The following is a 20,665-nucleotide window of genomic DNA, read 5'->3' as shown; positions in this document are numbered from 1 at the left end:
TATTTGCATAGGGCAAGGCCTAAAGCATCTCACTTGGTATCTGTAGAATTAGTTGTAGAGAAACAGGCAGCAGGCATGTAGGCAGTCATGAGCAGAGATGTGGCTATATGAGTGAAAAAGATCAGCAAGTGTGTATTGCTCACATTGGCAATATTGCGCAATGCCAGATATAAACAGTTAAGGGGCCCATACAATGGCAACTGGAACACTGAGCAAGAGTAACGTTAGTATTAACAATTCTGCTAGACCCAGCTCTATGACCCTATCCCCAATTATCAGTACTGTTCATCTAGGTATCAACTTGTGTACATAGCTCTGTCATTGCAAAAAAACTCTATTTGTGTAATCAATATGCGGCTGGAGTGCGCGGTTCCGCAGCAAGCATGGCCAGGGAACTTATAGTTGAAGGCTGCTTGGCACATATCACATCTCCCCCCTCTCTGTCACGGGACGGCTGGACATCTAGTGATTGGGAAACATCAGGTATATCAATGTGTAGGTCAGCCATAATGGCATCCCAGCTGCTAGCTATGGGTGTCTGTGAAGTCCTAAGGCATTTTTCCTGTGTAAGGCAACGCTTTCGGCCTCTACCCAGTTAGTGAATGTGCGCATCCAAGATGTGAGGTGTGGTGGGTCAGGAGATTTCCACCTGCACGTGATCAGTCTTTTGGCTAATATTAATCCCAAATCTATAAATCGGGACGTATTTCTGTGTTTCTTGCTGCTGCGCTATAATCCCAGTATACGTAACTCCCATGAGTTGGAGAGGACTCTATCTGTACAGTGGCTGATGCGACTCATTATTCCTCGCCAATAGCTCTGTAGTCGAGACCAAGCCCAGAGCATATGTAATATATCCTCATTTACCCACCCATAGCGAGGGCAGGCTGCATCAGTATGGTGAAAATACCCGGTTAAGTTGGCAGGAGTGAAGTAGGACCTATGTACAATATATATGTGAATCAAATGGAAAAAGGCATTTCAAGGTATGTGAGTAGGACCCGCTAGCAGGGCACACCATTCCTTAACTGTGCAGGGGTGGTCAAGGTCTCCCTCCCATTGCCCCTGAAGGGTTGTGAGTGTTAGTGCTGTATGTGTAGGCAAAGATTCAGCCATCCAGCACACCAAATATCTCCCCTGACCCAGAATATGGAGTAGGATGCATAGGGGGTTAGCAGATCATATCCACCCATTTTTGCCCCAATTCCCCAATCAGGGATGCATGCAGGAGAAATAGGCTGGGGGGAGGCCACTCGTCCATCAGCTACTTGTAAGTCAGTAGCTTCCTGTCTCCATAGAGATCTCCTATCACCTGTATTCCTGCCTCAACCCAAGTGGATAATTCCACAGCGGTGGTAAAGTGCTGCCCCTGTGGTGTGCCTAAGAGAGCTAAGGCTGGCGTGTAAGGCGTTGTCTGTCTGTCTGTGAGATAGATACTACCCCTAAAACTGCAATGTGTCACCAACAGGAGTGTAGGTTTGGGTGGCAGCGGCCAAGCACATGGGTGGAAGAACTGGAGGATGCTCCTTAGCAGGCGTTAAAAAATGCCAATAAAAATGGCACAAAGGAATCTCATAGTCCCCCTAGCGCCCGAACGCCCCCCTTGCATACATTATGCCTGGTGCAGGCATAATATGGTGCAAGGGGTTATAAAGTGGCGCAATTCAAGAATTGCTCCACTTTGTAAATATGGCGCAGCATTTTTGCCCTTCCAACGCCACATTCGCATAAAAAAATTACACTAATGTGGCGTTGCAATGTTGCTAGGCCACCATAAATCTGGGCCCAAATGTGTAATAGGTCAGTGTCAAGCTGTCAGTGTATGTTCCAATGTAATCCCAGGCAGTGTCCCCGCAATGCACCTTAAATACACCCCACTCTGTGGATCCTGCTGCAGTGGTGTCTGCATTGAGATCTAAATATCCCTCAATAGCCGTAGCAACAGAAGAATGAAAGGATGTGTCGTCCAGTGCTACTGGCTGAAGGCGCCACATGGGGACCGGGGGTGGTACCTGCATCCCACACACGAACTGTAAATTTTGGGGGTTATGGTCAGAATGGGTGCTACCCAGATAGTCCACATGTGTGACACAGGAGGTGAGTCCCATTGTTCCCACTAGTCTATCAATCCTGACTTGCAAGGAGTGGGTGCAGAGTAGAAGGAGTATACTTTAGCAGTCGTGTTGCGACTGCACCAAATGTTGATTAGTCCCCAGTTCCGTAGCCAGACATTTAGGCCCACATTTATACTTTTTTAACGCCGCATTTGATGCAAAAGCAACAAAAACGTACAAAATACAATTGTATTTTGTAATTTTGCACCGCTTTTGCATAAAAAAATGGCGCAAATGAGGCGCTAGAAAAGTGTAAATATGGGCCTTAGTGCCTGAGCATTGGAGAAGGCAATTGTGCGAAGCAGTGGAGGGAATGAACGATCTAGAGTAGTATCGAGTACTCTATTAAAATCACCTTCCGGCAGCCACGTGACACCGTTCCTGCACAATAGAACCCCTGAGAGTGAGTGTAAGAAAGTCACTTGCTCAGTTTTGGGGGTATCCATGCTACCTATCAGGATATGGTGGCTATCTAGTCTGCCCTTAACAAGAACATATCTGCCCTCTGTGTCGGCAACCACCCCATCTGACATAACCTGTGTCCCTGGTTTAACTGGCAGTAGTGCACCATGAGCATATGAAGTGAATATTTGCTCATGGCAGTGCTGTAATTTAACTGCTTCTTGGTGTGTTAAGTGATATTCCTGTAGCAGTGCAATATTAATGGCATTGAGTCTAAGGTAAGAGTAGATGGCATAATGGCATTTGGGGGTATGGATGCCATGGACGTTCCAAGTTAGAACTTTAATGGACGCCATGAGATTGATGGTAGGCAGGGTGGCGACTAGTCACTAGTAACAGGGTTAAGGTTGCACAGGTGTGCAAGAGTGAAAACTCCCCAGTGATAGGGATGGAAGCGAGTGGGTTTTGCAGCATGTTGTCCTTGAAACCGTAGAACATAGGCGTGGAAACAATAACAGTGAATAACATACGAGCACAAACTGAGCGCCCACCCAAGCTAATTAGTAACTGGGAATAAGGAGTTTCCTGTGTGAGGAGGGTAGCAAAAACACAAGTGGCAACTTATTCCAAGATTACAAGCAGCAGGAAGTGCCAATACAGCATGATTATCAAACACGATAAGAGTAATTAGAACCACACCTATCAATTAGTCAAACATAGTAAGGCATGTCACCATGAGTGGACAGTTTAAGAGTAGCCTGAAGGGTAAAGAAACCAAGGTTAGGTGTACATAAACCAAACACTACAGTGTGTGGAATAACAAAAGATTAGACAGGGCGAGCAGTAAGTTAAACAATTTTATCCGTTGCTTGCCGAGTCACAGCTGGTGGGAGCCTTGAGTCCTGATGAGAGGGCCAGGTTGCAGTAAAGCTCCTGTCACTGGAAGAACAGAGCAAGTCTTCTCTAGGGCTTGAGTGTTGCATCCCCTCTGTGAGGGTAGCAGCATGCTGTAGCGCTTGTTGATGTTCCATGGTGATCTGTTCAAAGTCAGGGGTAGATTTTGGGGCCAAATGCTGGGTGAATCCAGGGCGATGCCAGCAGCAGCAGGAAACCGGTCTGTGTCCAGTTCGTTGAAGCATTCAATTGTGATACTTTCATAGCATGAGGGCCATAAGTCTCCAACCAGCGGCAAGCATTATAAGATGAATTAAAGAAGTGCGTGATGCCATTGGTGACCACACAAAGTTGCGCTGGGAAAAGAAGCGAACACTTCAAGTCCAATTAACGGAGGTGCAGTTTCACTGCCAGAAAGGAATTTCTTTGTCTCTGGACTGCGATAGAATAATCCGAGAAAAACATAACATATGCGGTATACACCTTGATCTCAGTAAGCTTTCTGACTTCACGTAGGATCAAGTCTCCATCACGAAAATGCAGCAGTCTGAGCACCACCGGACAAGGACTGGCTCTAAGTGGAGGATTCCTTGCAGGAACACGGTGTGTACTCAATCAAGAAAAATTGTGAGAAAGTATGAGGGGGAAGCATTTCCCGCAACCATTGTTCTACATACTGTACCACATCTCGACCCTCTGTCCCCTCTGGGACGCCCACAATATCGACGTCATTCCTCCTAGATCTTCTCTCCATGTCTTCAGCTCATTTTTCTAGTATGCCAACTCGTTCCAATATTTTATGTATGAAAGAGTCCATGCATTGGGATTTCATCTGCAGGTCCATAAGTGACTGTTCCACCAACTGTTCCACCAACCAACCCTGTCCCGAGCTTATGTTGGTCCACATGTAATAGCGTAAGGTATGCAGCTACAGTAATGATTTTGGCCTCTAACGATGTCCAAGTGTGCTCAGTAGCTGTCAAAAGGGTGTCTAATTTGTCCTCCAAATACATGGAGTGGGCAGGAGGTTCTGACACGGAAGCGTCCTTAGTAGGCACTGCAGGGGCTCATGACGGAGGCAATGGTGTGCCTTGAGCGGTAGCACATTGGCGTCCCATGTTTTGGGTTTGTCTAGAAGGAGCCCAGTTCAGCAGGGCTGCCGATTGTCACACTGGGATGGTACAGGGTAAAACAGGGGGCATGTCACAAGCACCAGTATGTGGGCAGTATAATGGCAGCAATTGCATCTTCAATGTCTATATAATGGGAAACCAGTCCTCACTCTGGGTGGCCAAACCAATGCAGCCAGTGAGTAATATCTCAGAGGGGTCAAGTTAGACCTGTATTACTGCGGAGAGAGTGACATGTGGTTGCACCATATGGAAGCAATGCAGTAGACTCTAATAAGGAATACAGTTAGGAATGTCCATGGTGTAGCACCTTCAGTGATGGTCCCAAGGAGCAAATTAGGTTCGATACCTGTAAGGGTGCATACATGGAGCCCTAGGTGAGATTAGTGCGCCAACGTATGGGGGGGGAGTAAGGAAGCAAGCGCACTTGAAGCGTGGAGTCCGATTGGACCTACAGGGCTGAGGCGGCATCTCAGCGCTTATGACATGTACCAGATTGTGTGAGGATTCAAGTTGGCAGCCGGATCCAGTAGGTTTTCCAAGCAGCTATTCTTCTCAACACAGCTGGCTATCAAATGCTCCAGCAGTGGGACTGTAAGCAAGGAAGGTCCAGGCAGAGACCAAGTACAGCATGCCCTCCGGTCCCAATGTCTCAAGCGCTAGGGTTAAGGATAAATGGAGGCGGTTCAGAGCAGTTCAACAGTTATAGCATTCAGTCGATCGCGCCTGCAGCTAGTGCTGAGGGCCTTGGTCTGGTCTGTAGTGCAGTTCAGGGGTACCTGTGCCTCTATCCTTGAGCTCACTGCAGCTTCAATACTATTCTGTATCCCAGTCCAGTATGTTTGAAGAACTAGGCAATCCCATAATGTGTGTATGAAGGAGCTATTTTGACCTCAGGTGCATAAACATTGATCGTCCCCCACCCGCAAAAGCATTCTGGTATCGAATACCCTGTGTAGTATTTTATGTTGGATCAGGCAAAAGCTCACCTTCTTGTGGGAATTGCAGGCTGTCTCTTCAGTCCTTGTCATAAAATGTCCCTATGTCTACCTATCATTGTGCTTATAGTTTGTGTAGGTTGCCCTGTGTGTTTATCATTACTGTACTACATGTTAGGGTAATTGCCTCTGTGGTCATGTGACATCTAGCAATCACCTTTCTAGTGGGAATTCTTTCTTAGTCTCATCCCCCGGGGACATCCTGGCCTGCAAAGCCTGGTGTATCTGTAGGTATTTAAACTTTTACATGGAGCCTGTACTACGGAGATTACTGTTGTGGTAGCAGGCGGTGTGTCTGTAGGACATCCTGTCACCGTACAGGACAACGTGGTAACCTTACTCGTCATGGCCACTCAGTCCAAATGAAATGCAGAGTCATCTAATGGGGCACATGTCCACTAATTCACAACACTCACTTGTGCTGCCTTGTATTGTTTTATGACATTCGGGAAAGCTATTCCCCGTCATATACCAAGCGGTGAAGGGTTGAGAGCTATTCGTACTAGGCAATCTACCCATAGCAATGACCTTATTAACCTTTTAAATGTCTGGAAGAAAATGTCTGGGATCTCATATGGGTTATTCTGTAGTAAATTTGAGAACCTGGTAATGCAATCATTTTGAAAATTGCTGCCCGACCCATCAGCGAGAGCAATAGCGGTTTCCAGAGCTTACTAGCCAGCTTTGCTCTGCTAAGGAGTGGGGCTAAGGTATACACATTGTGTGTATTTTCATCCCTGGATATCCACAGTCATGGGTATTGAAAATGATGTTCTGCGCGCCTCATTGGCATGGGCAGGGACTTCAGTGGTTTCCAAACCTCCCACAATGCAAATTAGGGATTTCTCCCAGTTTATGCTCAGTCCTGAGTACCTCCTGTAGGTTGCAGAAATCTCACTCACTCTTAGAGAGGACTCAGAGTTTGTCAGGTATAAGAGGATGTTGTCCTCCCAGGTGATGTCCCATCACCATCTCTATTTCTGGGCCTCTAGCTTGATCCATTCTCCTCGGGCTGCTATAGCAAGGGCAAAAAGCATCATCAATAGGGGGCAGCTCTGCCTCGTACCCCTTCTTATCGGAATGTCTCAGGAGAGGAATCCATTTACTTTGATTCGCGTCTTAGGGTTTGTGTGAACCAGTTTGACCCATCTCAGGAAATTGGGCCCAGACCCCATTTTCTTAAGGATCTCAAACAAGAAGAGCCATTCTACATACTCAAATGCTTTATTTGCATCCTGCAAGACCAAGGCCAAGGAGTCTACCAACCCTTTCTCTGACCCTATGTTGTTTTCTAAGTGGCATAAGTTGAGGTTTGTAGATTTATGATCCAGGATCACTTTCACAAGACTGTTTGCCAGGGCATTTGCCAGTATTTTGGTGCGGCGTTAAGAAATGAGATGGGCCAATAGGAGTCCCAGAGATCTGTAGGTTTTCCTGCCTTGGGTATGAATGCAATGTTGCAGTCTCAAGGTCAATAGGGAGCGTTCCTTTATGATAGGGCTCTGTGTACATCTTGTGTAGTGGGGTAACTATCTTGTTGACCACTCTCTTTAAGACGTCCTCAGGGACTGCATTTGGGCCAGGGGTTTTGCTGGGTTGCAGCTGTGTGAGAGCCAGCTAAACCTCCTATACTGTTAAGTATTCTTCTAGAGTCAGTGCTCTGGGACTCCCCAACTGCCTATATGGACAATCTTGGATGAAGATTTTTAAGTACATCTTGGGTGAGTGTAGATTCTGTGTATAAAAAAGATGCATGTAGTCGCTGCCTCCTGTGGGCGATCCATCTGGGGCTATGATCACTTGCATATAGTCCCTTTCTCGTTCTCTGCCACTGAGCCATGCCGAGAGCTTGCCCCCCTTTTCTCCAACCTTGTAGATGTGTTTTTGCTGTACAACGTAGGTCTACTTATTCACATCAGTTGTCATTGCCTGATATTACTCTTGTTTCAGTGCAACACTGCCCTTTGCTGCCCTTGAGGGCTGCTGGAGATAGTCCCTCTCTAGGTTTAAGAGTTCCATTTTTAATGCCTCACATTGTTTTCCTCTCTTCCTTTTATTTCCCACTTCCCCTGATATTATCACTCCCTGTATAGTGACCTTGTAAGCGTCCATTAGTGTAGATGCTTCCCTTACTGAGTCAACGTTCTCTGTAAAATAAGTTTAGTGGCTTTATGTAGGTGCTGTACTTTTTTGTTAGTCAGAATCCCTGTAGCCATTCTCCATTCTCCGTTTCCTCATGCTTTCCAGGTCTCTAATTGGATGCTGAGGGGGTAGTGATTAGAAATGTCACTCTCTTTATATTCTGCTTCTTGAAACCTACAGAGCATTGTAGCCAGGGTAAACAAATAGTCAATATGAGAGTAAGTATAATGCACTCCTGAGTAATAGGCGTAGGCCAGTCGTGATCAATGTATTGTCCTCCAGATATTTCACATTCCCAGTGCTTGCATGAAGGATCAGAGTTTCTGACTAGGGCCTGAGCAGTTCACCTCGTGGCAGTTCTATCTATGCCTGGGCCCAGTGTCATATTAAAATCCCCTCCCAATATAGTTTGTGGTAATTCCAGAAGAAAACAACCCAGAGTTTGCAGTGTGTCTCTTTGCAACCCAGGTGGGACATGTACATTTACCAGGGCTATCATTTCTCCCTTCCATTTTCCCCACGCTGCAGTGTAGCAACCCAAGTCATCTGTCCATATTCTAGTGACATGAAAAGCTATTGCTCTCCTAATCAGGATCGCTACTCACCTGGCGCCTTTGGTGTAGCCGGAGTGTCTTGCTACCATATGTTTCCCTCAGTTTAGTGCCTCACGTTGTGCACCTTTCATGTGCATTTCCATGTGCTTAATTATGCTGCCCAGTCTGTTGACATTCCTCATCAATAATTTCAATGTATGGTTGTCATGTTTGATGTTTCTGGACCCTTTCCCGTCTCTGCCAGCGCCCCAAACCCCCACAGGTCATGTGTGCCCCCTTTAGTTCTGTGCTTCTTGGAGTGTTTTGTAACTGAATAAGGTGTCCCCAACTCCCTCCGTACCCTACCTTACTGGTGTCTTTAAACTGACCACCATCCCAATTCATGGTACGTCTGTCAGCCAGTCTTATTAAGATTTAGTAGCATTAACATTTACAGATAGTGCTACAGTATAATAATATAGTTCTTGGGAGCTGGCACATGGTGGAGTGGTCACTAGGGCCCTGGACACCCCCACAGCACACACCTGCAGCTCCACAAGGCATCCAACAGTAAGTGTTCCTGGTTCAAAGTATCTTGTCAGTCATCACTGGTGTGACTGTGGGTAGTGGTTGTTCGTCATCTGATCCTTCAGGTTCTGAGCCTTCATCTCTGGTGTTGTATGTCTCCCTCTTTCTAGGGGCTCCTAGCGATTGGCATTGTCCAGGGACCTGTCACGTTGAAGGTCTGCCACTACTTTGTCCCGTTCAAGCTTGGTCTGATCATTACAGGGCACCTACAGATTTTGCAACGCTTCTATCGATCTTGCCAGCGCTTGGGCAGCGTCCTGATTCTTTCCTCTTGTAATTAATAGCTGTGCCTTTCTAAATAGTCCCACACCTCCGTGGCAGTATCAAAAATATATGCAAACTTCACAATTATTCCTAGCTTTACAGGTAAGAACAGAGCGTAAGGGAGATCTAAGTGGCATAAATGCTGCTTCACCCTAATGAAGGTTTCTCGTTGTTGTATTGTCATGGTGTAGGGTAGACATTGATGTTACTCCTCTCTATCTGCCAGCGGCCACGTGCACATGCCTTTTGTAATATAGCATCTCTGGCTCAGAAATTAAGCAGTCTGGCTATAGCGGCACATGGCGGTGCTCCTGGCTGTGGTGGTCTGCCGGGGAATCTTTGGGTGCTCTCCACTATGAACCAGTGGGATGTTTTGCCTTCAAGTACCACTGATGATAGCTTATTCTACAAGAAGAACTCCAGGCTGGAGCGTTCTTTCCCTTCCAGGTTTCGCACAAGTTGGACATTGTTGTGGTGAGACCTTCCTTCTGCGTCATCATTCTTTCCCTCCGGGAACTTTCTGAATAATCTGTGGTGCCACTGGTACTGTAATGCCAATGCAGAACTAACAACAGGAACTGTAGAATATATTACAGGCTGAGGTACAGTTTGAATCACATGAGTCTGAGTTACTGTAATAGTAGGAACATTAGTTGCGACCTGTACTTGACTCTGTGTTACTACAACTGGATGTGCACTTTGACTAGCGCTAGCACCTTGACTTGCCTCTTCTGCTGCATATGGAGGAGGACAATTTCTCAATAATTTTATTATAAATTCATCATCATCTGAATCCCTATTATAAGTCAGTGATCTTTTAGCTTCACCTGACCTCGACTCAGTTATTTCAAAATTATTTTTCTTTATCTTTGGTCTGACACTGTCCCCTTTTTCTTGTGAAATTGCAGGAAACATTCCAATACCTTGTAAGGTTTCTGTCCTCCAAAACGTCTGCTCATTATCCCATTAAGCTTCTAGCAATGTTTTCTCAGCTTTGCACATTCATATCTTAAATTTTAATTTCTCTTGTTGTCTGGTTACTGACTCCCAAATAGCTAAAGCTTTGAATTGTGCTGGTCTTGGAGGGGAGCTTTAATTCATAAAGTACTCTTTTCTCAGATTTTCTAAAATTCTAATATTAAAACTTCCATGAGTAGGGAAAGCTAAGCAGCATCCTTTCTCTGTTATTTTGCACCACTGTTTTAACCAAATACATGCTGATGGACCTTTCTCTTCAATTACTATGTATGCAGGTGTACCTTCAGGCCGGGCAATTTCTCCTATTCTAAGTAGAATGAAAGCATCTCCTCTTATCACACTTTTTAATGCTTTGGAAAACTTCATTTTTTCACCTTTGATAGAGCTTAAACTACAAAATAAATTCAAAGCAGGAACCTGTGCCTTTCTCTCATGTGTAAGTAAAATTCGACCTGCAAATGTCACTCTTGACTAATACCAGATCCTCCTTGTGCACTCAGTACTTCCTACCACAAACTAAGTCCCATTGTGAAAACTTTCAATTATTATCACAAGGAAGTACAGAATGAGAAGAGCGAAAAAGAAGTAGATTTCCACTGTGAGCTAATAAACAATGTTTGCAAAAGAATTTCACTAAAGTCAGCATAACATTTCATCACTGTACTTGTGGAAACATACTAAAAGTTAGGCTTTTTCGACTAATGCCAATTCATGAAGAATAAAACAATTCTAATATTCAAACCATAACTAATATATTAATCATCAGTTAATTGCAAATCATTAGTTTTGCTCATCAGTAATAATCAACTTTTGTCACTACAAATGATTATAATTCATCAAAATACATTTTCACAGTCATTTTTTATTTCACATAGAACTCAAAGTGACGGACACCATGTCAACCACATTTTCAAACATGCACGTTTTACATTTCGAGCATGAGTTTCTCAAATTAAACCTTTTAATACACATTATTTTAAGTTTTACATAGTGGGGACAAGCCCCATGTATAGTGTCAAAAAACCTATTGTATTGAAACAGTAACAAAGAAACTGTTCACACACATTAAGAGTTTAGAGTGTTTTGGTTAATCTGATTTTAGTAATAATTTTTGCTCTCTAACAGAAGGCATCTCATAGAATAATCGCCAGACTACCCCGTGGCACTGTAATCTAACCTGTCCAAAGGTAGTGTAGCCCAGGGGTACAGTTTGTGCGGTGTCTGGGTTACACCAGTCTTTAAGCCATGACTATGTAACGAACACGAGATCCAACTGAAGGTCAAAAAGCAGATCAAAAGACTCTTGGGCATGTTTACTAAAGGAGCATGCATTGATAAGGCCTCCCAGGAGGGATCTCGCTGAAGGTGCCTAAGATATGCCATGGAGGGGTTGCTGTACAGCTCCTTTACAGAAACCTTAAAATGCTTTGTTCCTATAATTCTTCTCCTCTTCCAATATACTCTAAACTCTTAATGTGTGTGAACAGTTTCTTTGGTACTGTTTCAATAGGATAGTTTTTTGATACTTGATTGGGACTTGTCCCCACTATGTAAAACTGAAAATAAATAAGTACATAGAAATAAATAATGTGGCTTGACTTCTTGAACAGCAGGTCCCCCACTCACCTTGTTGTACTCTTGCCAATTTAGTAATCTGGTTATCATCAGAAATTGGACTGACCTGGGAAGATGCTATTTTCTGATTGGAAAGCATATTTAAAAGACTTCCATAATCCCTTTACACATGTTCTTTTCCCTCATGCTCTCTTGACTGGTGCTCACTACTCACCGTCGGCGGGACATCCTCTTCGAATAGTGATAGGGGGTCACAACTGAGCAGTATCGGTCCAGGCTGATGAAACATAATGTGACAATGGACGCTGTACAGAACATGACATCAAAAGAGATCCAGACTTTACAAAACTGCCTCCCAAAGAGCCACATTCCGGTCACCTCGTAAATGATGCTGAAAAACAGAGAAAGGACAGAACTGAATTGACGCAATGAGTATGTACTTCCAAGCCTGCATTAGAACTTCATCCACTATTGTGTGTGATACCACTCTCGTGATGAGCAGGATCTGGGTATATGAAAAAGTTCATTTGAGAAGGTATGTTCACTTTGAGTTTTTTTTGTAAACCCCAATAATATTATATAAAGCAATTTATGCATAAGTGAAACTTTCAACCTTCATGAATACCATGGTCATAGTTTAAGACTGAAGAAAGATGAGTATCAAATTGAGACCTGATGCTTTTTTATGAGTAGTTGTGTCTTACTCCTGTCTTAGGTGTAAACTGATTCTGAATTTTAAGACCTGTTTTTAGAAAGAATTTTCTGTGAGCATAGTTCAGACATAGTTTTGACTTATTCATTAATTTATAGGAGTCAGAGATGCCTGTTTAAGAAAAATACTCGTGTGAATAACAAAACTTTTGACCCTGAGGAGCTCATTAACATGCCCCTTGCACTACCGTAGTGCAATTATTTATTTACTCTAAGGTGGCGCATTACAGCCCCCCACCCAGTGCCATATTTACAAACTGCGCCAGTTTGTAAACCCTTTCGCCACATTATACCTGTTCTAGGTATAATGTATGCACGGGGGTGTTGCCCCACTAGGAGGCCCACAGGAATGGGGCAGTGACATCTGCAAGATTTCACTGCGTCATTCTAGCGTCATTTTTTAACAACTGCTCAAGGGTAGGCATTAAAGTGATGCTAGGCTGTTTTAAATGGGCCTCCCTGAGCTTTGCCGGACTAGCGCCAACATTTTGTAGAACATTTTGATGCTTGTCCAGCAAAGCACCACAACTGCATCAGAAATTCTGACGCAGCTGTTATAATGCACACCATAGTGAGCTGTATTGTAAATACAGCGCTACCATGATATGGTTAGGGGGGTGCAGGGCTGTGCAAGCAAACTGGCACATTGTGATGGATGCACCAGTTTATTGTAAATGAGACCCTAAGTAGGGATAGCTTTCTCCTGAAACTTCATGGGTAAGTCTCACTTAAGGCTGGGAATCAAGCCTGGATATTGTGCAGTCAATGGCCATTAATTAAGAGCAACTCAGATTGCTTGTTAGAACATGCTAATAAGGATAAACATGTTACGAGGAGCTACCCAAGGTAGTGTCTTCTCAGTCCATATTATCAAAGCCATTTGTAAAGATTACACATGCTTAATGTCATGGCCCAGCTCCCTCCTTCATGGTTCACGTCGCCATATACATGTGTGCTGCTGCATAGTGCATTGTAGACTAATACATTCTAAATCTATTTTGCCTTAGTGAGATGTTTGCAGAAGCCTCTGCACAAGTGAATATTGGGCATATTTTGGCATATACATTTCATTGGGCATGGCACTGAAAGCAACCTGTATTCTTCTATTTCCTCACATCCACTTTTATTATAATTATTATTATTATTATTATTATTATTATTATTATCATCATTATTATTGTTGTTGTTCTTTCTGTTATTATCCTCATCATTAATGGAATAAATAAATGGTAATGTTTTCCTATTCTGAACCCTATTCACCATATCGACTGCAATGTCTTTTGATGCAATACTTTGCATATCTTCACATTCCTGCACCTTATTCACCATGTAAATTGAACTCTCCTTAGGTGTGAGAGCTTGTATGTTTTTCATTTCTGCACCCTGTTTACCTTGTCGGTTGCAATCTTATTTCGTGTGATGCCTCTGTACCATATTGATTTGGATGTTCCACAATGCAATGCCTTGCATGCCTTCCAAAATACCAACCCTATTCACTATCTCAATTGAAATATTTATAGAAGGAATGCATTGCATATCTTCAATTCAGGCACCCTATTCACCATGTCAATTGTAATGTCTCGCAATGTCTTTGGGGGATGCATTGCATGTCTTCCACCATCCTCTTTATCATGTCAACTGGAATGTCTTTGAATGTCTAAGTGTGAGGCTTTCCATGCCTACCAATTCACACACCCTACTGAGTGCGCCAATTGGAATGTCTTTAGGTGAGGTGCCTTGCACAATGTCATTAGGTGCAATGCTCTGCTGTTTTCCTATACACAATGTAAACTGGAATGTCTTACAATGTCTTTAAGCAAGATGCTCTGCCATATTGACTCGAATGTCCTTAGATGTGAAACCATGCATAGCTGCCTATTTACACACCCATCCAATAAGATGACTGGAATGGCCATAGATGCATTACCCTCCATATGGATCTTTGGCCCTAGAAAACATTGTTCAAGATTATTTTTCTTTATATATTGTACATTTATGTCTGTTTGCTGCCAGTGTAAGGGCAGTTTGAAGCACTGTGAGTGAGAAATTCAGTCTAATGAAAGTTTTAGATATTTACAAAAATACCTTCTGTGGTAATACTAAGAAAGCATTGGATTTGATTCCTAGTATGGACTGGTTTTAAATGCACTGTTCTTTTGCAATGAGAATGCTATGTCGCCCACACACTGTTGTGTTCTTCTTAGGACAGCCCATCCAAGCAATGGTAAGCCATACAAAAATGTATGAAAACCAGTGGCTAACGGGTCTTACCTGAAGCCCACTCTCTTGTTATACATCTTACTATTTTCTTTTTTGGAACAATGTCTCTCAAAAGAGCACAGAAAGATGTACAAAGGGAGAGTGGGCTTCAGGTGAGACTCATCAGCCATTGGTTTTCATGCGTTTTCGTCTAGTTTGCCATTGCTTGGATGGGCTGTCCAACAAGGCTATGAGATTTTGCGGATGATTGTATTGCCCCATTTGTGCTTCAATTAGGTTTTGGTGATGGGGCTCAGGTGGTCCTATTGTTAGACAGGAAGCAGTCTGTGCTCATTGATGTATTTACACTTCAGATACAACAAACTATAATTCCTGGCTTGCAGCTTTTTTAGGTGCTGCTTGGATGTTTTAGCATGTTATAAAGACACAAAGATTTTGACAAAGTGTATGTACACATAGGGTATTTCTATAGTATAAACCTAGCCAAAAGGGAGTATTCCACTGCACATGGCCAAAGACACGCATAAGGCCAATGAGTAGTAGGAGAGAAAGCTGAGTTGTGGCCAGCTAATGAATTGTGATGTAGTCTTCTTTAAAAAGGCGAGTCTTCAACTCTTTACTAAACTGAAGCAGCGTTAGGGCAGTTCAGATGATAAGGGAATGATGTTTTAGATCCTGGGTGCATAGATGGAAAAGACCTGTTGGCTTCTGTTTTTTTACACCTATTAGTCAGCATTCTGATGGAGTCCTGACTAAGGAAGCCTCAAGAACCACCAAAGATTGTAAGCATGTCTGCAAGTTAAGCGGGGGTGCTATTCATGATGGCCTTATAAATGATTCAGCTGGATTTGAAGATGGTGTGGACGGGAAAGGAGAGCCAAAGGAGTTCCATCGAGTTAGAGGTGATGGTGATCATATTTCTTCAGGCCCAGAATGGGCGTCATCTCACATCAGACTGGTAGTCATACAGGAGCTGCTTATTACTGATATCATTTTGGAGTTCAACATAAACCACTTTTTCAATGATTTTGCAATGAATGCCCTTGTATGTTCGTTTTACTTTGCTGTCATAATAAAATGTTGAATTTATACATTTTTGCGCTAGCAAAGTAGATGTGCAGGCGCATAGGCTTTGTTAAAGATGCAAAAAAAATGTCTCTCTGTCAAAGTATCTACTATACAATATTTTGGTGTGCACACCCTTTATGTTCACCACCTACAGCCATAACTTCTTTTGTGGACTGCTTCTATGTACAGTCTTGTTTAAGGGCACGCTAAAATACTTTAATACAGTAAAATCAGAAAATTGTCCTTACTCCTATGGCATTGTTGTAACACCAGGTGCTGCGTAATGGTGGGAGTTTTCGTTCCGGAACAGTTCTCTACTCTCCTAACCAAAAACCAGACATATTGGCTTTACCAGTGCTTATTTCCACATAGAATGTTTGTGTGTTATCGATTCAAAATCCACAGCCCTGCGGCCTTGTCTTTCTTATAGAGTGTTTTCTGGGTCGACCACCGATTACCTGGCCTCTCTGCCCTATCATTCACAAAATAATACTTCTGCTTCCCTTTCTTTGTGTTAATGGGCCAGCTGTGAATCTCACACTGCACTGAAAGAAGCCAATTTGACCTGGAAATGGAGCCAGCTCTGGTGTCGCTATCGCGCAGAAACAATTTTCTGACTGACGGCTGCGCCTGCCTTGCAGCTGCCTGAGGTGCGGCAGATGGAGCGACGTTTACTTCAATCCATCCAGTTAATTAGCGCGTGGAAGACGAGCAGGAGGCACGAGCACCCCCAGGCGCGTGCTGCGTTGTTCTTCGGTGCCCAGGACCCCAACTGGTGTTATTTTGCCCTGTTTTATAGTGTGTTGTTTGCATTCTGAGATTGTTACGCTTGACTGATCTGCTACTAACATTCTCTTTCAACTGGGAAAACACGAATACGTATTTAGATGTGCAACCCAAAGGCCCTGGATTACGGAAAAAAAACAAACATGAATAACGAACATGTTGACCAAATAATGTCAGAAGAGGCTGGATGAGCGCTATTTAAATTTTCAGAAACAGTTCGTAAATGCCATATAACAGACACCCTCGTCATATTTTTCTCTATAAGCTGACGGTTACAGGAAATCCCATTTCTCTTAATTATTCAGTCCTATGAAGTAAGTCCACCCAATTATATCATGATGGGGCAGAAATATGTAATAAGCTTTGGCAAAGCCAATAGGTCTCGCCTATACAAGAGCTATTGGTTTTGCCAATGTGGTTTAGACATGTTGTACACCAGCATGGCTGCTGCTCAGCATGGCTAAAAGTTAGGAGTGTGGAGTGTTGTGGGGTAGAGTGTCAAAGAGCAGAGTGGCATCGAATGGTGTACAGTTAAGTGGCATAGAGTGGGAAAGTAGAGTACAGTGGAGTAGTGTGTGGTGGAGCACAGTAGAGCTGAAAGGTGCAGAATGGAGTAAAGTGACGTAAAAAGAGTTGTGTATAATGTCATGAAGTGGCATGAAATGGCACACACTAGAGTGTCATGGAGTGACATGGAGTTCAGTAGAGTGCCGTAGAGTGGAGTGTCAAAGAGTGGAGTGGCATTGAGTGGTGTACAGTTAAGTTTCATAGAGTGATAAAGTGGAGTACAGTGGAGTAGTGTGTGGTAGAGCACAGTAGAGCTGAGAGACACAGAATGGAGTAAAGTGACATAAAAAGAGTTGTGTATAGTGTCATGGAGTGGCTTGAAATGGCACGGAGTGTCATGGAGTGACATAGAGTGCAGTAGAGTGCCGTAGAGTGGAGTGTCATAGAGTGGAGTGGTGTAGGGTGACGTGGCATAGCAAAAAGTGGAGTAATGTGCTGTAGAGTGAAGAGATGTGGTGTAGAGTGGGGTGGTCTAGAGTGAAGGGGTTGGAGTGGAGGTGCATAGAGTGGAGGGATGTAAGAAATTGGGTTCTTGATTGCCTGGGGTGTGAACCCTAGTCATTCAGCAACCACAGTCCTTCTCAGGGTGAGGCACAGGCCAACCCCACATTAAACTGTGCTCAACCCTCTGGGAGCCTGGCACAGAGCAATCAGATTTAACTTCGAGGCAATGTGTACAGTATTTGTGCAACACTTCAAAAAATAATAAAGTGAAAAGCACTACACAAAAAAGATCCTACACCAGATTTGGAAATTAGAACTTCCTTTAATACATAGACCAGAATGACAAAAACCCATTCAGTGAAACTGGAGATATGCAATTTTAAAGATTTAGTAAAAATAATACCAGAAACAAAAGCACAAAATGCCAACTATGGATATCTGGTTGTGCCAGACTGGCTCAAAGTCAAATGTTCAGGCTGACCGTGATGGAGCATGGGCCAGCTGCAGAGACCCAGTTAGGGCTGCTGAACACAGTACCTTAAATCCTAGTTTGCGGAGCATTGTGAGGATCCAACTTGAAGATGTGTTTCACAGTCGAATGATGCATCCAAGATGCAGTGAGGTTGCGATTTGAAGGCCTACGTCATCGCTGAGGATCCAGTTGATGGGACTTACGATGTGTAGTCCGGTGTTGAGAATATGGAGCACAGTCAGAGTCATGCTTCGGTTCAGAGGAGCTGTAAGGCTGCATTGGGGAGTCCGACATTGTCGTCATGGCTGCCGTTGATGAGGGATGCAAGGGCCTGTGCCCAGGATGCGGCACTCAGCAATAGTTACAAAGGTGTTTCGGGAAGCAGCAGTGATGCAGGTCTTTGCGACGGGTCCAATACACACGTGTGTCAGTTCTGCTAGGCATTGCACTGCACAGCAGAGGAGATGTGTCAGTTCTACTGTATCCACAGAGGCTAGCAGAGCAACATAAGTCCACTTCCCAGGGTCCAGGACTGGGGTGGCACCACTTGGCACAGTATACTCACAGATGACAGAGTCCAGGTGCAAGTGCAAGGTTGTTGGAAGCCTGCTATGTCCTTGAGGCTGTAGATCGGGAGGCCAGACAACTGGCCTTTGAAGTCACTGTGGGTTCTGGGTTCAGGAAATGCAGATCCAGTCCTTCTCACCGAGGCAAGAGGGCAGGAGGCAGCAAGTCAACACAACAGACCAGCAGTTCTTCAGAGCAGCAGTCCGGCAGAGTGGCAGTCCTTTCAACAGCACATCGGTCCTTCTTCCTGGCAGAGTATCCAGGTCCAGAAGTCTATTGAAGAACTGGTGTCTGAGGTCCAGTATTTATACACAGCTCTGCCTTTGAATGGGGGAGAAGCTTCTAGTGGTATGCCTTTGAAGTGCATGGATGTCCTGCCTTCCTAGCCCTGGCTCCAGGCTAACCACAGGGGGTATGCAGCCCTTTGTGTAGGGACAGGACACAACCTATTGAAGTGTAAGTAGGGCTAGGCCCAGCTCGTCCCTCCCATCCTACCAATGATGGCCCATTCTAGTCACACCTAAGCTCCCAACTGTGTGTGGCCGTCTAGGAGGAATACACAAAGCCCATCTGTCACCCACACCCAGTCATGTTACTCAGACGCATGCTGCAGGCACCAAATGGCTAAGAGAAAAAAGTCCACTTTCTAAAAGTGGCATTTTCTGAATTGCAGTTTAATATCCAACTTCATCATAAGTTAAGATTTTAAATTGTGATTTCGGAGTCACCAAACATGAATTGAGTGCTTATTCCCATTTGGAAATTACACTTATCAAATGTAATAGGTTAACTCCAATGTTATCCTTTGGGGAAGGTATGCCTTGCAGTAGTGATAAATAAATTTAAGAGTTTTTCACAACTAAAACATGTAAAACTTGAAAATATATATATCCTATGTTTTAAATACATTGCACCCGCCCTTTTGGCTGTCGAGGGCGTACCCTAGGGGTGACATATATGTATTAAAAAGGAAAGTTTGGCCCTGCCAGAAGGTTTACGTTGTCAGGTCGAAATGACAGATTAAAACTGCACACAAAATGCTGCAGTGGCGTGCCTGAGACATGTTTAAAGTGCTCCTTAAGTGGGTGGCACAATCCGTTCTGCAACATTGTTTTACAGGATCTGGGCACAGGTAATGCCTCTTTACTAGGGACTTACAGGTAAATAAAATATGCAGTTGGGTGTAATTCAACATGTAGTTGAGGTCAATTCAACATGTTTTAAGGAGAGAGCATAAACACTTTAGCACTAGTTAGCAGTGGTAACATGCACAGAGTCCTAAGGCCCACAAAAACGAATTCAGCCAAAAAAAGGATGAGTGAAGGCAAATATTGGGGATGACCCTGCAGAAAGGGGAAGGGCAAGTCCAGCAAGGGGAGTAGAGTGGAGGTGCATAGAGTGGAATGGCATTGAGTGGCATATAGTGAAGTGCTGGAAGGTGGAATAGTGGAGTAGAATTTTGAAGAGTGTCGTACATTGGTGTGGCATAAAGTGAAATGGAGTGTTGTACAGTGGAGTGGCATAGAGTGGAATAGGGTGTTGTAGAGTGGAGTAGAATAGAGTGAAATGGCATGGAGTGGCATAGAGGGAATTTCGTAGAGTTGAGTGGCGTAGAGTGGAGTAGGGTGTCACACAGTAGAGTGTTATAGAGTGGGGTGTTATAGAGTCGATGTCGTAGAGTGGAGGACTGTAGCGTATCATGGAGTGGAGTGTTGTAGAGTGAAGTTGTAGAGAGGAGTGTCATAGAGTGGGGTGGAGGGTCATACAATGGAGTAAAGCGTCATAGAGTGGTGTGGCATTGAGCACAGTTGAGTGGAGTAAGTGAAGTGCAGTGGCATAGAGAGGGGTAGAGTGGCCTACAGTGAAGTATTGTGGAATGTTATAGAGTGGAGTGTTGCAGACTAGATTGAAGTATCGTGGAGTGCTATAGAGTGGAGTGTCATAGACTAGAGTGTTGTAGAATGGAGTGGAATGCAGTGTCATGGAGTGGGGTGTTATAGAGTGGAGTGCGGTAGAGTGGAGTGTCATAAGAGGAGGGTCGTAGACTGGAGTAGAGTAGAGTGGAGTAGAGCGGAGTAAAGTGGTGTGGAGTGGCCTAGAGTGGAATGGTGTAGAGTTAAGTGTCATAGAGTGGAGTAGAGTATCAAAGTGGAGTGATGTAGATTGGAGGGGCGTGGAGTGAAGTGTTGTAGAGTTGTATAGTGTAGAGTGA

General features: G+C 44.0%; 1 protein-coding gene across 1 annotated transcript in view; it reads right to left on the bottom strand.

Moving 5' to 3' along the window:
• The window catches only part of LOC138250114 (histamine H2 receptor-like), a 413,320-nt gene that overhangs the window by 39,165 nt on the left and 353,490 nt on the right, over nt 1-20,665 (bottom strand). The window contains exon 3 of the mRNA XM_069204564.1: nt 11,833-12,009. Coding sequence (XP_069060665.1) covers nt 11,833-12,009 — 177 coding nt within the window. The remainder of the gene's footprint in view (nt 1-11,832; nt 12,010-20,665) is intronic.

This window comes from Pleurodeles waltl, chromosome 1_2, assembly GCF_031143425.1.
Source record: "Pleurodeles waltl isolate 20211129_DDA chromosome 1_2, aPleWal1.hap1.20221129, whole genome shotgun sequence".
In the NCBI taxonomy this organism is placed as follows: Eukaryota; Metazoa; Chordata; class Amphibia; order Caudata; family Salamandridae; genus Pleurodeles; species Pleurodeles waltl.
The sequence above is the reverse complement of the archived record's forward strand: the minus strand, read 5'-3'. Positions and strand labels throughout refer to the sequence as shown.